Raw genomic sequence first — 17,831 nt, 5'->3', positions numbered from 1 at the left:
CTTTGTTGTTTTTCACAGCTTGTACAAGTGTGTGTAGTATATATATTGTATAAGTGTGTATAGTATACATATTGTATAAGTATTATAGTATATATATTGTATAAGTGTGTATACTGTATATATTGTATAAGTATGTATAGTTTATATATTGTATAAGTGTGTATACTGTATATATTGTATAAGTATGTATAGTATATATATTGTATAAGTGTGTATAGTATATAAATTGTATAAGTGTGTATAGTGTATATATTGTTTGTGTGTATAGTGTATATATTGTATAAGTGTGTATAGTGTATTTATTGTGTAAGTGTGTATAGTGTATATATTGTATAAGTGTGTATAGTGTATTTATTGTGTAAGTGTGAATAGTGTATTTATTGTATAAGTGTGTATAGTGTATTTATTGTGTAAGTGTGAATAGTGTATTCATTGTATAAGTGTGAATAGTGTATATATTGTATAAGTGTGTATAGTGTATTTATTGTGTAAGTGTGTATAGTGTATATATTGTGTAAGTGTGTATAGTGTATTTATTGTGTAAGTGTGAATAGTGTATATATTGTGTAAGTGTGTATAGTGTATATATTGTGTAAGTGTGTATATTGTATAAGTGTGTATAGTGTATATATTGCAAAAGTGTGTATAGTGTATTTATTGTGTAAGTGTGTATAGTGTATATATTGTATAAGTGTGTATAGTGTATTTATTGTGTAAGTGTGTATATTGTATTTATTGTATAAGTGTGTATAGTGTATTTATTGTATAAGTGTGTATAGTGTATATATTGTGTAAGTGTGTATATTGTATAAGTGTTTATAGTGTATATATTACATAAGTGTGTATATTGTATAAGTGTTTATAGTGTATATATTACATAAGTGTTTATAGTGTATATATTACATAAGTGTGTATAGTGTATTTATTGTGTAAGTGTGTATAGTGTATATATTGTGTAAGTGTGTATAGTGTATTTATTGTGTAAGTGTGAATAGTGTATTTATTGTGTAAGTGTGTACAGTGTATTTATTGTGTAAGTGTGTATAGTGTATATATTGTATAAGTGTGTATAGTGTATTTATTGTGTAAGTGTGAATAGTGTATTTATTATATAAGTGTGTATAGTGTATTTATTGTATAAGTGTGTATAGTGTATTTATTGTGTAAGTGTGTATAGTGTATTTATTGTGTAAGTGTGTATAGTGTATATATTGTATAAGTGTGTATAGTGTATTTATTGTGTAAGTGTGAATAGTGTATTTATTGTATAAGTGTGAATAGTGTATATATTGTATAAGTGTGTATAGTGTATATATTGTATAAGTGTGTATAGTGTATATATTGTGTAAGTGTGTATAGTGTATTTATTGTGTAAGTGTGTATAGTGTATTTATTGTGTAAGTGTGTACAGTGTATATATTGTGTAAGTGTGTATAGTGTATATATTGTGTAAGTGTGTATATTGTATAAGTGTGTACAGTGTATTTATTGTGTAAGTGTGTATAGCGTATATATTGTATAAGTGTGAATAGTGTATTTATTGTATAAGTGTGTATAGTGTATTTATTGTATAAGTGTGTATAGTGTATATATTGTATAAGTGTGTATAGTGTATTTATTGTGTAAGTGTGTATAGTGTATATATTGTATAAGTGTGTATAGTGTATTTATTGTGTAAGTGTGTATATTGTATTTATTGTATAAGTGTGTATAGTGTATTTATTGTATAAGTGTGTATAGTGTATATATTGTGTAAGTGTGTATATTGTATAAGTGTTTATAGTGTATATATTACATAAGTGTGTATATTGTATAAGTGTTTATAGTGTATATATTACATAAGTGTTTATAGTGTATATATTACATAAGTGTGTATAGTGTATTTATTGTGTAAGTGTGTATAGTGTATATATTGTGTAAGTGTGTATAGTGTATTTATTGTGTAAGTGTGAATAGTGTATTTATTGTGTAAGTGTGTACAGTGTATTTATTGTGTAAGTGTGTATAGTGTATATATTGTATAAGTGTGTATAGTGTATTTATTGTGTAAGTGTGAATAGTGTATTTATTGTATAAGTGTGTATAGTGTATTTATTGTATAAGTGTGTATAGTGTATTTATTGTGTAAGTGTGTATAGTGTATTTATTGTGTAAGTGTGTATAGTGTATATATTGTATAAGTGTGTATAGTGTATTTATTGTGTAAGTGTGTACAGTGTATATATTGTATAAGTGTGTATAGTGTATTTATTGTGTAAGTGTGAATAGTGTATTTATTGTATAAGTGTGTATAGTGTATTTATTGTGTAAGTGTGAATAGTGTATTTATTGTATAAGTGTGAATAGTGTATATATTGTATAAGTGTGTATAGTGTATATATTGTGTAAGTGTGTATATTGTATAAGTGTGTATAGTGTATATATTGTATAAGTGTGTATAGTGTATTTATTGTGTAAGTGTGTATAGTGTATATATTGTATAAGTGTGTATAGTGTATTTATTGTGTAAGTGTGTATAGTGTATTTATTGTGTAAGTGTGAATAGTGTATATATTGTGTAAGTGTGTATAGTGTATATATTGTGTAAGTGTGTATATTGTATAAGTGTGTACAGTGTATTTATTGTGTAAGTGTGTATAGCGTATATATTGTATAAGTGTGAATAGTGTATTTATTGTATAAGTGTGTATAGTGTATTTATTGTATAAGTGTGTATAGTGTATATATTGTATAAGTGTGTATAGTGTATTTATTGTGTAAGTGTGTATAGTGTATATATTGTATAAGTGTGAATAGTGTATTTATTGTATAAGTGTGAATAGTGTATATATTGTATAAGTGTGTATAGTGTATTTATTGTGTAAGTGTGTATAGTGTATATATTGTATAAGTGTGTATAGTGTATTTATTGTGTAAGTGTGAATAGTGTATATATTGTGTAAGTGTGTATAGTGTATATATTGTGTAAGTGTGTATAGTGTATATATTGTATAAGTGTGTATAGTGTATATATTGTGTAAGTGTGTATAGTGTATTTATTGTGTAAGTGTGTATAGTGTATATATTGTATAAGTGTGTATAGTGTATTTATTGTGTAAGTGTGTATAGTGTATATATTGTGTAAGTGTGTATAGTGTATTTATTGTGTAAGTGTGTATAGTGTATATATTGTATAAGTGTGTATAGTGTATTTATTGTGTAAGTGTGTATAGTGTATATATTGTATAAGTGTGTATAGTGTATATATTGTGTAAGTGTGTATAGCGTATATATTGTATAAGTGTGAATAGTGTATTTATTGTATAAGTGTGTATAGTGTATTTATTGTATAAGTGTGTATAGTGTATATATTGTATAAGTGTGTATAGTGTATTTATTGTGTAAGTGTGTATAGTGTATATATTGTATAAGTGTGTATAGTGTATTTATTGTGTAAGTGTGTATATTGTATTTATTGTATAAGTGTGTATAGTGTATTTATTGTATAAGTGTGTATAGTGTATATATTGTGTAAGTGTGTATATTGTATAAGTGTTTATAGTGTATATATTACATAAGTGTGTATATTGTATAAGTGTTTATAGTGTATATATTACATAAGTGTTTATAGTGTATATATTACATAAGTGTGTATAGTGTATTTATTGTGTAAGTGTGTATAGTGTATATATTGTGTAAGTGTGTATAGTGTATTTATTGTGTAAGTGTGAATAGTGTATTTATTGTGTAAGTGTGTACAGTGTATTTATTGTGTAAGTGTGTATAGTGTATATATTGTATAAGTGTGTATAGTGTATTTATTGTGTAAGTGTGAATAGTGTATTTATTGTATAAGTGTGTATAGTGTATTTATTGTATAAGTGTGTATAGTGTATTTATTGTGTAAGTGTGTATAGTGTATTTATTGTGTAAGTGTGTATAGTGTATATATTGTATAAGTGTGTATAGTGTATTTATTGTGTAAGTGTGTACAGTGTATATATTGTATAAGTGTGTATAGTGTATTTATTGTGTAAGTGTGAATAGTGTATTTATTGTATAAGTGTGTATAGTGTATTTATTGTGTAAGTGTGAATAGTGTATTTATTGTATAAGTGTGAATAGTGTATATATTGTATAAGTGTGTATAGTGTATATATTGTGTAAGTGTGTATATTGTATAAGTGTGTATAGTGTATATATTGTATAAGTGTGTATAGTGTATTTATTGTGTAAGTGTGTATATTGTATTTATTGTATAAGTGTGTATAGTGTATTTATTGTATAAGTGTGTATAGTGTATATATTGTGTAAGTGTGTATATTGTATAAGTGTTTATAGTGTATATATTACATAAGTGTGTATATTGTATAAGTGTTTATAGTGTATATATTACATAAGTGTTTATAGTGTATATATTACATAAGTGTGTATAGTGTATTTATTGTGTAAGTGTGTATAGTGTATATATTGTGTAAGTGTGTATAGTGTATTTATTGTGTAAGTGTGAATAGTGTATTTATTGTGTAAGTGTGTACAGTGTATTTATTGTGTAAGTGTGTATAGTGTATATATTGTATAAGTGTGTATAGTGTATTTATTGTGTAAGTGTGAATAGTGTATTTATTGTATAAGTGTGTATAGTGTATTTATTGTATAAGTGTGTATAGTGTATTTATTGTGTAAGTGTGTATAGTGTATTTATTGTGTAAGTGTGTATAGTGTATATATTGTATAAGTGTGTATAGTGTATTTATTGTGTAAGTGTGTACAGTGTATATATTGTATAAGTGTGTATAGTGTATTTATTGTGTAAGTGTGAATAGTGTATTTATTGTATAAGTGTGTATAGTGTATTTATTGTGTAAGTGTGAATAGTGTATTTATTGTATAAGTGTGAATAGTGTATATATTGTATAAGTGTGTATAGTGTATATATTGTGTAAGTGTGTATATTGTATAAGTGTGTATAGTGTATATATTGTATAAGTGTGTATAGTGTATTTATTGTGTAAGTGTGTATAGTGTATATATTGTATAAGTGTGTATAGTGTATTTATTGTGTAAGTGTGTATAGTGTATTTATTGTGTAAGTGTGAATAGTGTATATATTGTGTAAGTGTGTATAGTGTATATATTGTGTAAGTGTGTATATTGTATAAGTGTGTACAGTGTATTTATTGTGTAAGTGTGTATAGCGTATATATTGTATAAGTGTGAATAGTGTATTTATTGTATAAGTGTGTATAGTGTATTTATTGTATAAGTGTGTATAGTGTATATATTGTATAAGTGTGTATAGTGTATTTATTGTGTAAGTGTGTATAGTGTATATATTGTATAAGTGTGAATAGTGTATTTATTGTATAAGTGTGAATAGTGTATATATTGTATAAGTGTGTATAGTGTATTTATTGTGTAAGTGTGTATAGTGTATATATTGTATAAGTGTGTATAGTGTATTTATTGTGTAAGTGTGAATAGTGTATATATTGTGTAAGTGTGTATAGTGTATATATTGTGTAAGTGTGTATAGTGTATATATTGTATAAGTGTGTATAGTGTATATATTGTGTAAGTGTGTATAGTGTATTTATTGTGTAAGTGTGTATAGTGTATATATTGTATAAGTGTGTATAGTGTATTTATTGTGTAAGTGTGTATAGTGTATTTATTGTGTAAGTGTGTATAGTGTATTTATTGTGTAAGTGTGTATAGTGTATATATTGTATAAGTGTGTATAGTGTATTTATTGTGTAAGTGTGTATAGTGTATATATTGTATAAGTGTGTATAGTGTATTTATTGTGTCAGTGTGAATAGTGTATTTATTGTATAAGTGTGTATAGTGTATACATTGTGTAAGTGTGTATAGTGTATTTATTGTATAAGTGTGAATAGTGTATATATTGTATAAGTGTGTATAGTGTATACATTGTGTAAGTGTGTATAGTGTATATATTGTATAAGTGTGTATAGTGTATATATTGTATAAGTGTGTATAGTGTATTTATTGTGTGTGTATATTGTATATATTGTATGAGTGTGTATAGTGTATTTATTGTGTCAGTGTGAATAGTGTATTTATTGTATAAGTGTGTATAGTGTATTTATTGTGTAAGTGTGATTAGTGTATTTATTGTATAAGTGTGAATAGTGTATATATTGTATAAGTGTGTATAGTGTATATATTGTATAAGTGTGAATAGTGTATATATTGTATAAGTGTGAATAGTGTATATATTGTATAAGTGTGTATAGTGTATATATTGTATAAGTGTGAATAGTGTATATATTGTATAAGTGTGTATAGTGTATATATTGTATAAGTGTGAATAGTGTATATATTGTATAAGTGTGTATAGTGTATATATTGTATAAGTGTGTATAGTGTATTTATTGTGTAAGTGTGTATAGTGTATATATTGTATAAGTGTGTATAGTGTATTTATTGTGTCAGTGTGAATAGTGTATTTATTGTATAAGTGTGTATAGTGTATACATTGTGTAAGTGTGTATAGTGTATTTATTGTATAAGTGTGAATAGTGTATATATTGTATAAGTGTGTATAGTGTATATATTGTATAAGTGTGTATAGTGTATTTATTGTGTGTGTATATTGTATATATTGTATGAGTGTGTATAGTGTATTTATTGTGTCAGTGTGAATAGTGTATTTATTGTATAAGTGTGTATAGTGTATTTATTGTGTAAGTGTGATTAGTGTATTTATTGTATAAGTGTGAATAGTGTATATATTGTATAAGTGTGTATAGTGTATATATTGTATAAGTGTGAATAGTGTATATATTGTATAAGTGTGAATAGTGTATATATTGTATAAGTGTGTATAGTGTATATATTGTATAAGTGTGAATAGTGTATATATTGTATAAGTGTGTATAGTGTATATATTGTATAAGTGTGTATAGTGTATTTATTGTATAAGTGTGTATAGTGTATATATTGTGTAAGTGTGAATGCCCTTCGAGGTGTCTGTTATCAGGATGAATGGAGTCGGACACCTCATCAGACATTATACTTACTTAGTAATCTGCTGGATATTTAGCCTCAGTGCTGTGACAGCACTACCTTCACTCGCTGGCTACAAGTCGTGCAACAACAGTGACAGACTCGCTCTTTAAACAAAGCGGATGCTCTTCAAAGTATTTGAGGATTGCAGAATAGTGATCTGTCGATTGTTGTTTGTGTGAACCATCTTTAGGTGAAGGTAAAGGACCTAACAGAGACTAAACCCAGTAAACCCAGCAGCGGCGCTGGCAGCAGGGCCCGTCTGTGAGGCGTTCAGGTGAAGGATATCATGCCACTGGTTGACCACGGTGAGCTCCACCAGCAGGACGAAGGAGGACACCACGTTGTTGAAGTTGTTCTTGCAGTAGTTGAGTTGAGCGAAGGGCGTTCCATTCAGCTTAGGGTCCCCACAGTACGCCTTCGCCGGGTCGCTGGAGTCCTCCTCATAAAACTTCACCTTCCCCTTGAAAATCTCCATCCCCACCATGGCAAAGATGTAGTACACCACCTGGGGAGGAGCAGGAGGAGGAGGAGCAGGAGGAGAGAGGAGGAGGAGAGAGGAGGAGCAGGAGGAAGAGCAGGAGGAGGAGCAGGAGGAGGAGGAGGAGCAGGAGGAGGAGGAGCAGGAGGAGGAGGAGGAGCAGGAGGAGGAGGAGCAGGAGCAGGAGGAGGAGCAGCAGGAGGAGGAGGAGCAGGAGGAGGAGGAGCAGGAGCAGGAGGAGGAGGAGCAGGAGGAGGAGCAGGAGGAGGAGGAGCAGGAGGAGGAGGAGCAGGAGCAGGAGGAGGAGCAGCAGGAGGAGGAGGAGCAGGAGGAGGAGGAGGAGCAGGAGGAGCAGGAGCAGGAGGAGGAGGAGCAGCAGGAGGAGGAGGAGCAGGAGGAGGAGGAGCAGGAGGAGGAGGAGGAGGAGCAGGAGGAGGAGGAGCAGGAGGAGGTCACTTTAAGTCTGCAAATAAATGTATACTTCAGATTTCTTAAAACAGCTTGGAAAGTACTGACTCCTATCAGGATGCTAGTTATTGGAGGGGAAAACATCGAGGACGTTGATTTTGACGATCTTTAATCGATGAAAATGGAGGAAACATTGCAGAAATAGAAGCCGGGCGACATGTTGTTTAGTCTGTCTGAACATGGAGCAGGTTGAAACACTGAAACAATCTGATGTTGACCTGCTCGGTTATTAAACCACCGCTCTGAAACAAAGACTACTTCAGGGACAGTTATCAGTAACTTACAATGATCAGCTGTCCGAACGTGAGGATCGCCGGGCCGATCCGGATCAGGGTGTTGATGATTGTACGAAACCTGACAGGAACGTCGTCCTCATTAGTAAAGACATAACACAACCATGAAGACAAATAGACCAATCAATCAGACCAATCATCCCAGGTGTCCAATCATTGCTATGGATACCTGCAGGTTAATGTGCATACCTTGAGCAGTGATCAGCCAATCAGAGACAAGCATTCTTTAAATGGTATAAATAATCAAACCTTTTGATACTGTCCACCACCCGGATCAGTCTGAGGACTCGCAGGATGAAGACGATGTCCAGGATCTGACGGCTGGTGTAGCCCCCCGCTACAACCAGACGGGAAAACCAATTAGATGGACAGATTTATTGACCCAGGAGGTAACACACACATGAACACACTGCGTTATGAAACACACAAAAACTTCCAGACTCTAAAATAAACCTGCAGGTTTCTATGAGACTGGCTCATAAATCATATCCGTTGATAATGGAGCGCACTACAAATGACAAATGAAAGTCTTATGAGAGGAATCTTACATGATTTCATGGAGGAGTTGATGATTGTGGCGATGAGAGCAGCGACGACGATGATGGTGTCGAACCTGGAGACAGAAGACAAACATCAGAAAACAAACAGTTCAACTGCAGTAAAGACTTCAACAGCCCACAGACGCTGAAAGCAAAACCAGCATTAACTCCATATGAAGCGTTTCTCAGCCTGTGTTCACATGATGTCACCTGGAACAACAGACACACATCATGGATGCATTAATGAAGCCAGATGCTGCACCGCCTCTGAGCCTCGCTGTCTGTTTGCTGCAGTGGTCAAAATAATTCTCCTGTAAAACTGCTGACAGGACACCTTGGCTCACATATCACTCTTTGTATAATGAGCTTTTATATTTATAAAACAGAGTCTGGAGAAGTGATTTCATGAAGGACTCCCATTGTAAAGTCAAGCAGCCGAGGCGGAGACACTACTGAGCATGTGCAGTGAGCCTCGCGACGCAGAAGCAGAACAGGAGCTGAGCCCGGCGAGCAGCTTCAAACCAGAAACCACTTCTTCTAAAAACATCCATGAAACATCCAAACATCTGACTGCAGCGGCTGCAGCTGCACTGCTGCCAGCAGGGGGCGCACAACTGTGGAAAAAAGCAAAAAATGCCAAAGAAAACATGGTCAACAGCTGCAGCGAGACTTTCAGATGGCTCAGAGTTGAACCACTCAGTCTCCACTTAATCAGGTACACCTGTGTAATCTAACAAAACGCACCTTCTGAAACCTGCAGTGTTTTTACTGACACTGTCAAAGAGACAAAGACAAATCAGCTCTGTGTTTAAGGTTCCCATGAAACAGCCGTGCAGCGCCACTCGCTTCAGCTCGGGTATTGATTAGAGGCGTTGAACCTGTGTTATGTCTCCCACCATGACGCTGGCAGGGCCCCGGCTCTGCCTGGACCAGAACACAAGGACAGAGTCTCGGAAAGGACGACAGAGGATACAGTACCGAGGTGGGTTTCTTGCTGGGTTTGGCTCCTGGCACCCCAGGGCTGAGTCAGCAAATAGGACCGCTAACCTAGCTGCACGGCTAACTGAGCTAACTACCTAATGGCAGCTACATTTAGCAGTTGGCAGTTACAATAGAGAGCTGAAGTCCCGCCCCCTGCGGTGGACCTCACTGGACCTTATGTCGGAAAGCATTAGTACATCACTTGTGATTCAGGACACAATTCAAACAGGATCAATCAATAATAAGACTTCATGGGAACTTAAAGCACCGAGGTCGTCGTTACTGGACTCACTTATATTCAGAGGTGATTCTAATATTCTGACCGCCTCATGTTAACAGAGAGGACAGATAAACAGACACAGCTCTCAGTTCATTGTGGTCCAGTAGGACGACACCTTTCACCTGATCGTCCCGTTTCACTGGCCTGCATCAGATCGTACAGGTGTACCAAACAAAGCGGCCACTGAGTGTCTGAGAGAAAAAACTAAAACTGACGTCCTGCCGGTGAGAAGCTTGTTCCAATCAAACAGCCTGAGCACAGAGAACGACACCTGATGGAAACACTTCAGTCGTTTTCTCTCTTTTCTGTCTTTTATTCTTTTCACTTTTTGGTTTCTGGCTTTTCCTGAACATCTTTTTAGTTTTTACTTTCAGACTTTTTGTCCCCAAACCAACACCATAGTTCAGAAGCTGCTTTCACATTTAAAAAACAAAAAGAACAATAAGTGAATGAAGTCAAGCAGAAGCAGCACATGATGGAAGAGAAACACGTACCTCGTACTTATAATCTGGGAGGCAGATAAGCTGTGTGAAACGGACGTGACACAGCGGGTTGATTTGTGAATGTTTTCATAGTTCAATCAATCTGATCAGGTTTCACACACAAACTGTTTCAAACAGATATTGAAATACAAACTAATGTTACCTTCACACTCACAGATCGCTCCATAAATACATCCAACATTCACCTCCACACTCCCTCTGCATGTCCCGAGTCACTTTGAAAGCTTCATGTTCAAACTTCTATTAAATTCACGCGAGCTTGCTCGGATCGCTCAGGACGGCTGGTGAAACTAAATGTGGAGGATGGCGTCGTTCTGTTGGACGGATAATGGAAGAAAAGCTAAAAGCGTCCCGTAAATATACCGAGGAGTCTGTTAATATACCTGAGAGGCCCGTCTGAATACACTTCTTATTTCATCAGCACATATTTATTCTGTGTTGACTTCGAGGTTTTCTTTCCGTCCGATACCTATTGAGCCTGTTTTTCACTGGCTTCAGGACATTTGAAAGTTGCAGCTTGCGATTGGTTTGTTGATGTCATCTTGTTTTCTGTGTCAGCACAAAATACTGATCTTAGCTCTTCGGCTCAGTGCCGACATTATTCACTTCAAAGATTCATAATCAATGTATGTGGAGCACAGTTCAAAGAGCTCACAAGGTCCCCTGAATTTAATAAAAGCTTTCACATGAATGTTTCCAAGAAGATCCAGGAGGGACTGAGGATCGCTCTGAGTTCTGGGTGAGTTTGGGTAAATCAGTAAATCTACAAGTTTCATCTGTTTTGTTTTAAGATGAGCAGACTGCACACGAGTTTAAAACCTGTTGATGTTTTATGTGAAACTCAACAGTGTGTGTGTGTGTGTGTGTGTGTGTGTGTGTATAAAGATCTTGATTGAATGAAATTAGTTTCAAAGTGTAAAAACACTTCCTGTTATGATCCAAAATACAACAGTGGTTATTAAACTGACAGCAGGTGGACAACTGATTTGATGTTTGGAGGTTTTAGGCTGATGTCCATGTCACTGTTGAACTTCCAGAATCCTTCGGTTATTTGGGACAAACACTGTATGAAAGGTGACGCGAGGTGAAGACGGTGCACGTCGCCTCGTCCTCACCAGTTCCAGAAGCTGTGCCTGGAGAAGAAAGCTCTGGGCTCGAACACGTAGAGCTTCAGCAGGATCTCCAGCAGGTACAGAGCCAGAAAAACCCACTCGGAGTTGGAGATCAGCGGATTCTCCTCGTCCAGACCGATGAAGACGGCGTTCACCAGGATGATCAGGTCATACACGATCACGAAGGCCCTGAAACACACACACACACACACACACACACACACACACACACACACACACACACACACACACACACACACACAGATCATGTTTGTGTCGGTCGGTCTCGGGTCTCAGTGTTTCAGACAAAATACAACAATACAGAACATTTTCTTTGAGTTAACGAGGATCAATGAGCTCACTAACCAGTCCAAACAAAGAACCAGAGAACCGAACACTTCCACACTCGCTGTCTCTGTGCTGTATTTCAGAGCGTGGCGCTGAACACACTGAATATTATTCTATAACAGATAAAGACCTGAGATGGTCTGACAGTCAACATGAACCTCACCGGCACCAAACGCCCTGTTTACATGATGTTTCATAAAAACGAGACATTTTTCATTTTAACAAAGCGACAATGTTGTGAAAACGATCCTCCTGCAAATCATCTTCTACAGAGCGCTGAGAACAAACCGACAAGAGGATGATGGTGTTCACGGTAACGGTGGCGTCTTCAGAAGATCACGCTCTGGAATCGTTAAACATTTTTCTATTTCAGGCTTCAAAAACACTGACGCCGTGTAAACAGACGGCCGAAACACAACAAAGATGTACTGTTTTATGAAAAATGTCTATTTCTACGTGCTCCTCACGCTCGTGTTCACTGAGAATTCTCACCTAGAAGATCATTTTTGTTCCCTATCTCAAACATCTACCTTGTTTCCTGAGTCCGACAACAAAACAGATCCTTCATTAAAGGCTTGGAAAGTAAAATAAGAAATCCCACACAGTTACAGTGATGTAGTTGCAGTTGTGACCAGTGTCTTTTTGTGCCAAATGCATTTGTGGAAAACCACCTCGACCCGGCCAGAACTCCTTGGTCACTCTCTACGATGTGTGGTGGGTCAGGATCCCTCTGACAACATGATCCTACAGCATCCATCAGATTATAAAACTGAGGCGTTAATCTGGCGGAGCCGTTGAAAATAGAGCGGCTGGAAACGACGTTAAGATGTCCACGTCTGTCTCACCTGTGTTGGACCAGCTGGCAGAGGAGACGGCTGGGGGCCGACAGGTAGAAGGCGGGGCACGTGCCCTGGAGGGGGTGTGGTCTCGACTTGAGTGTGATCACCTCGATGTTCAGTAGGTCGGCCAGCTGGACGAACGCCACTTTACCTGTCAATCAGCCGACAAAGAGATAAAATGACAAACATACTAAATATTACAGGTACAATATGTAACCTCTCGCCGAGTGTTGTGTGTGGAGGACCAGGTGGTCCGGAGACGTTCACCGACGGGAGCAGAGCTCAGAGTTACTTTGTAATTTGTGGGATTAAAAAGTGGATTTATCTTCACTCCTGTTAATCAGCCTGACTGCAGCAGTGATCCGGAGGTGACCTCCAGGTTCTGTACTGTTGACTGCTGACTGGAGCTGGAGGGGAAATGGACTTTACTTCATGAACGTAACGTTACAGAGAGGAGACAGAGAACCAGAACCAGAACCAGAACCAGAGACTCTGCTGAGTGCTGACTTAGACGAGGTGTTTTAAAGTTTTCTTCTCGTTATGTTTCGTCTCGTTCTCTCTCTCTGACTCTGTCCTGAAGTTATAGAAATGCAGCGTCACCTCGAGGAAACACTTCTGATAACATATATATATAATATCAGAACACAAGTCAACAACATGAAGAACAAGTCGAGTCGTTTTCAGACGTTTTGATGTAGAAATGTTACAGATTGTATCTTTACAGTGAGTGTTTGGATGTGAGTATGAGTCAGTAAAGACAGAGTGCACTACGGGCAGCATGTTGATCTGTCAGACTGGATCCTGGTTCTGATCCCTTCCAGTCTTATATGCTGTTTACACGAGAAGCCCAGTTCTTCATCATGGTGCTGTGAGTTCAGCTCTTCTGCACACAGTTTATCTCAGACTGAAGTGGAAGTGGATGATGAGAAAACCGTGTGACTTCCTCCGTGTGGAGGATGAGTCTGCAGATAGTGGCTGCAGAGGACTGAGAGGTGATGTTCTGCGGTTCTGTGGTTGTGACGGTGCAGAACAGAACAGAAGTGTCATTAACTGCCGCTCAGCTCAGAGTCAACCTGCAGCTCTCACACATGAACTGAAACACTGAATCTGATCTATAGAGGTCGTCTTCTCTCGACTCTGTCAAAGCTCAACATCATGTTCGAACAGACGAGCTGCGTGGAGACATCTGATGTTTAAATCATCTCCAGCTGCTTCAGGTGTTCAGCAGAACGCTGCAACTCTGTTTCACTGTGAAGCTCCAGAAATGTGTGTGTGTGTGTGTGTGTGTGTGACCCACCGATGCAGCCCTGGTTCTTGTCGTCGGAGACGCTCCACAGCAGCTCTCTGTGGGCGTTGCTGAGGTCGGGCTGCACCAGTCGGACCAACTGGTTCCAGTTAGCCTGGCTCACCACGGGCTCCCCGCCCTCCTCCCTCTGCTCCTGCAGCACGGCGAACGCTCGCACCATCTTGTGCCGTTTGGCCCTCACCAGCTGCCGTACCTCCTCCTGTTGGGACGCAGAGAGACGCTGTGAGAACTACAGAGGTGATTCACAGACATGAATTGATCAGCTGATCGGCTGATGATGGAAACATGTGACCCGGACACACGAACACAAACTGAACGATCCGGTTTCACATCAACATTTCTATATTGGTTGTTTTCCTCCAGTTTACAGCTCCCTAACATTAACTAGTAACAATGAAAATTCATTTTTTTTTAAACAGCGACGAAGCTAAAAGTTCTCGATGTTCTTAAGAACAACGTATGTGTGTGTGCGCGTGTGTGTGCGTGTGTGTGCGTGCGTGTGTGTGTGTGTGTGCACCTCAACCAACAGCACTACGCTGCTGCTGTCAGTGTGTCGGGAGATTGAAGTAATCAGTGAAGTCGAGAGCGTCAGCAGACGCAGAGGTTCGCTGCAGGTGACGTTTGATATTTTCTTCACATCATTCATTCATCCACGACCAATCAGAGCGTTTGTTTTTATCACCTGGGCAGCTCGGGGCTGCTCGGCCGTCTGGGAATAACTGATCTGTGCTGGCGAGCGTCTGTGTTTGCAGTTCACAGTGAAATCAGGAACGACATCTACAAGCGATGATGTTTCAGTCCTAACATGATTTATTGAAGTGTTAAAGTAAAGACATGATTTCTGGTGTCTCTCTCTCTCTGTGCCATCATTTCTTCATTTATCTATAAAGCAGACGATGATGGACCGTAACTTTGTTTTTCTCCAAATCCTCATCACTTTTGAGGAGGATAACAGATCAGCTGTTTGGTGATATCACCACCGATAGATATATTTACTTTTAAATGAACTGGAGGTCGTCTTACAATTGAGGACGAGACAATCAGCTGTCGCCTTATTGTTGCTGAGTTAGCTAACGTCTTCAGGTCTTTACAGACCTGCAGGTGGAAACAACCTGACGGCTCAGTGGGGCGACAGCGCACGCCGTCGTACCTTCAGGTATTTTTTGTAGTTGTTGTAGACGACGGCCAAGAAGACGGACATGAAGATGTAGGTGTTGATGAGGATGTACAAGATGAAGAAGATGGCGAAGCCGTAGCTGGCGTTGTACGCCGGCATCCTGCCAACAAGAAGCAGAACAGAAAACGTGCAGGTGTGAGATAAATGTTTCTGGAACAGTCACTTCCTTCTTCTCTGTGGACCTCGATGTCTGACAGGAGAGAAGTTCCTCGTCTGACTGAATGTTGTTAGATAGAGAGCTCGTTATAATTCAGTCTCACAGAAACAAACACACATTTTCTGATGTGTCATTAACTTCCTCTTTATGAGCAGGAAGTCAAACACATTTTAAAACACAGAAAATGTTTTGTACGATATCAAAATTCATGATAATGAGATGAGATGTGCTGACGGTGACGCCCGAGGAGGTCAGAGGTCGGAGGCGAGCGTGATCAGACGTGACCTCCGATCAGCTGACGGGCGGTTCATAAGAAGTCTTACATGACGTCGGGGCTGTTGGCCGTGGTGACGAGGACGTACAGATCGAAGACGATGTCCAGGTAGTTGGTGAAGTACGGAGCTCCTTCGATCGTCTTCAGGCCTCTGCACAGGAAACACACACACCAACACACACCAGATTATACTGTGAGGAAAGTAACTAAGTACATTTACTCAAGTACTGTTATTAAGCACAATTTTGAGATACTTCCACTATATTTATCTGATCACTTTAGTTACTAGTTACTTTACAGATTACATGCTGCATCAGAGCCGAAGCAGCTGGTTTTTAAATCACTTCATTGTATCAGCAGGAACATTAAGTGATAATCAAATGTTGAATATCAGAGTTGATGTAAAGTCGGACGTGATGATCTGACGGTCGTTCCTTCAGTCACCAGTGTTGTCCTGTGAATAAGCTTCACGGTTGTTTTATCGCTTCAGCGAGTGCTGAAACATTCTCGTGTCGTTAGTATCATGTGGTTATAATGAGAAGAAACTTCAGATGAACACGACCACAGAGAGGACGTCACTGCTGCTTCTTCAAAGAAGCTGAACACCAACAGTAGCCTCACCGCTGAGGACACGTCCTCGCCCCGTCCTACACGTCACATCTCAGTGTACCAGACAGTCCACCTCGTGCATGACGCTCTCAGACTTCAGGGCTCCGGATGGTCCCAGGGTTCAGAGGTCAGCTGGCTCTTTGACTCAGCCTTTAATTAGTCCTCGACTTCCACTGCCGGCTTCCTCAGTGGGTCGGTCTCAGTCTCAGTGAGTTCCTGTAGTACGAGACTCCACATCGTCCTGCTGATGAGCAACAATCTGCCTATTCTGATTAACATTTCTATAACTAACGTTTTGTTTTCTGTCCCCACAGGCTGCAGGCTGTGTCGCTCTCTTACTCTCTACAGCTTCCTCCTCCTCCTCCTTCTCCTCCTCCTCCTCCTCCTCCTCCTCCTCCTCCTCCTCTCTTTTCATTCAGGCTCCCTTCTGAAGGACCTCGGGCCCCTGGGACCATCTACCTCTCGTGGCTCCTGCTGTCTCACATACTGTCGGACCTGGACTGTCACACCCTGTGCTCCGCTGGATCCTCGCTCTCCTCTGTCTTCTCCTTATATCTGTACTTCTGTAAAGTTTGAGGCCTCTTCACTCTCACATCTCTGTCTGCTACTAATGATCCTGTCTGTCCTCTTCCAGGTCACCACGGTGGACAGGAGGTCGATGCCTCGTCTGCTCAGTCGTCTCCTGGATCCAAACACTTTATATATTTTACACTTTGTATCAGATATTCTGTCAATGCAACTTGTAAACTGTGACTGTTGTTCTGTGACATCTATTGCAGGGAGAGGATCCTCCTCTGAGGCTCCTCTGAGGTTTCTAACGTCGTCTTTTCCCTCAACATGCTTCTCTTGAATCAAGGGTCTGAGGACAGAAGGTCTGAGGACAGAAGGTCTGAGGACAGAAGGTCTGAGGACAGAAGGTCTGAGGACAGAGGGTCTGAGGACAGAGGGTGTTCACTGTGAGACTGTAAAGCCCACTGAGGCGATGTGATTGTGATTTTGGGTTAATAATATAATATAATAATAATAAGCCTGACTTGATGTAGGAGCAGACTGTGCTGACGAAGAAAGCGTGAGGCTTTCTGAAAGTGACTTCTTCTACCTGAAGCCACGAACATCTCAACCACCTCTGGTAAAACAGCGGCACCTCCTTCAGATCCCTCTGGACCACAAACCAACACAGTGCTGTGACCCGGCGGGCTCCTGCAGCCGGACCGCGGGTTAGAAACTCGTCACGTGTTCGTCTCACCGTTTTCCCAACAGCTTGAGGGCCATGAGGGAGAAGATGAGGAGGCTGAACATGAAGAGCAGGAAGACGTAGAAGATCTGAGGCAGAGCGTTCCGGATGCTCCTGAACGCTCTGCGGAGCTGGACACAAACAAACACACAAACAAACACACAAACAAACACAGTTAATGAAGCTGCTCGTCCTCCCACAGGAGTCCAACACACACAC

The 17,831-nt window shown here is 38.5% G+C and overlaps 2 protein-coding genes across 3 annotated transcripts in view; both read right to left on the bottom strand.

Moving 5' to 3' along the window:
* LOC141006168 (NACHT, LRR and PYD domains-containing protein 3-like) overlaps positions 1–17,831 on the bottom strand; it is a 467,008-nt gene that overhangs the window by 409,934 nt on the left and 39,243 nt on the right. The gene's annotated exons all lie outside the window — the stretch shown is intronic.
* tpcn3 (two pore segment channel 3) overlaps positions 1–17,831 on the bottom strand; it is a 28,540-nt gene that overhangs the window by 2,143 nt on the left and 8,566 nt on the right. Inside the window, exons 6-16 of one of the 2 annotated variants that reach the window (XM_073465692.1) lie at positions 17,625–17,743; positions 15,819–15,920; positions 15,312–15,438; positions 14,153–14,360; positions 12,862–13,006; positions 11,672–11,857; positions 10,548–10,577; positions 8,802–8,866; positions 8,503–8,590; positions 8,245–8,314; positions 7,300–7,519 (exon numbers count right to left, since the gene is read on the bottom strand). In XM_073465692.1, coding sequence (XP_073321793.1) covers positions 7,300–7,519; positions 8,245–8,314; positions 8,503–8,590; positions 8,802–8,866; positions 10,548–10,577; positions 11,672–11,857; positions 12,862–13,006; positions 14,153–14,360; positions 15,312–15,438; positions 15,819–15,920; positions 17,625–17,743 — 1,360 coding nt within the window. The remainder of the gene's footprint in view (positions 1–7,299; positions 7,520–8,244; positions 8,315–8,502; positions 8,591–8,801; positions 8,867–10,547; positions 10,578–11,671; positions 11,858–12,861; positions 13,007–14,152; positions 14,361–15,311; positions 15,439–15,818; positions 15,921–17,624; positions 17,744–17,831) is intronic. The other variant, XM_073465701.1, reaches the window with a different exon arrangement.

This window comes from Pagrus major, chromosome 1, assembly GCF_040436345.1.
Source record: "Pagrus major chromosome 1, Pma_NU_1.0".
Classification (NCBI taxonomy): domain Eukaryota; kingdom Metazoa; phylum Chordata; class Actinopteri; order Spariformes; family Sparidae; genus Pagrus; species Pagrus major.
The sequence above is the reverse complement of the archived record's forward strand: the minus strand, read 5'-3'. Positions and strand labels throughout refer to the sequence as shown.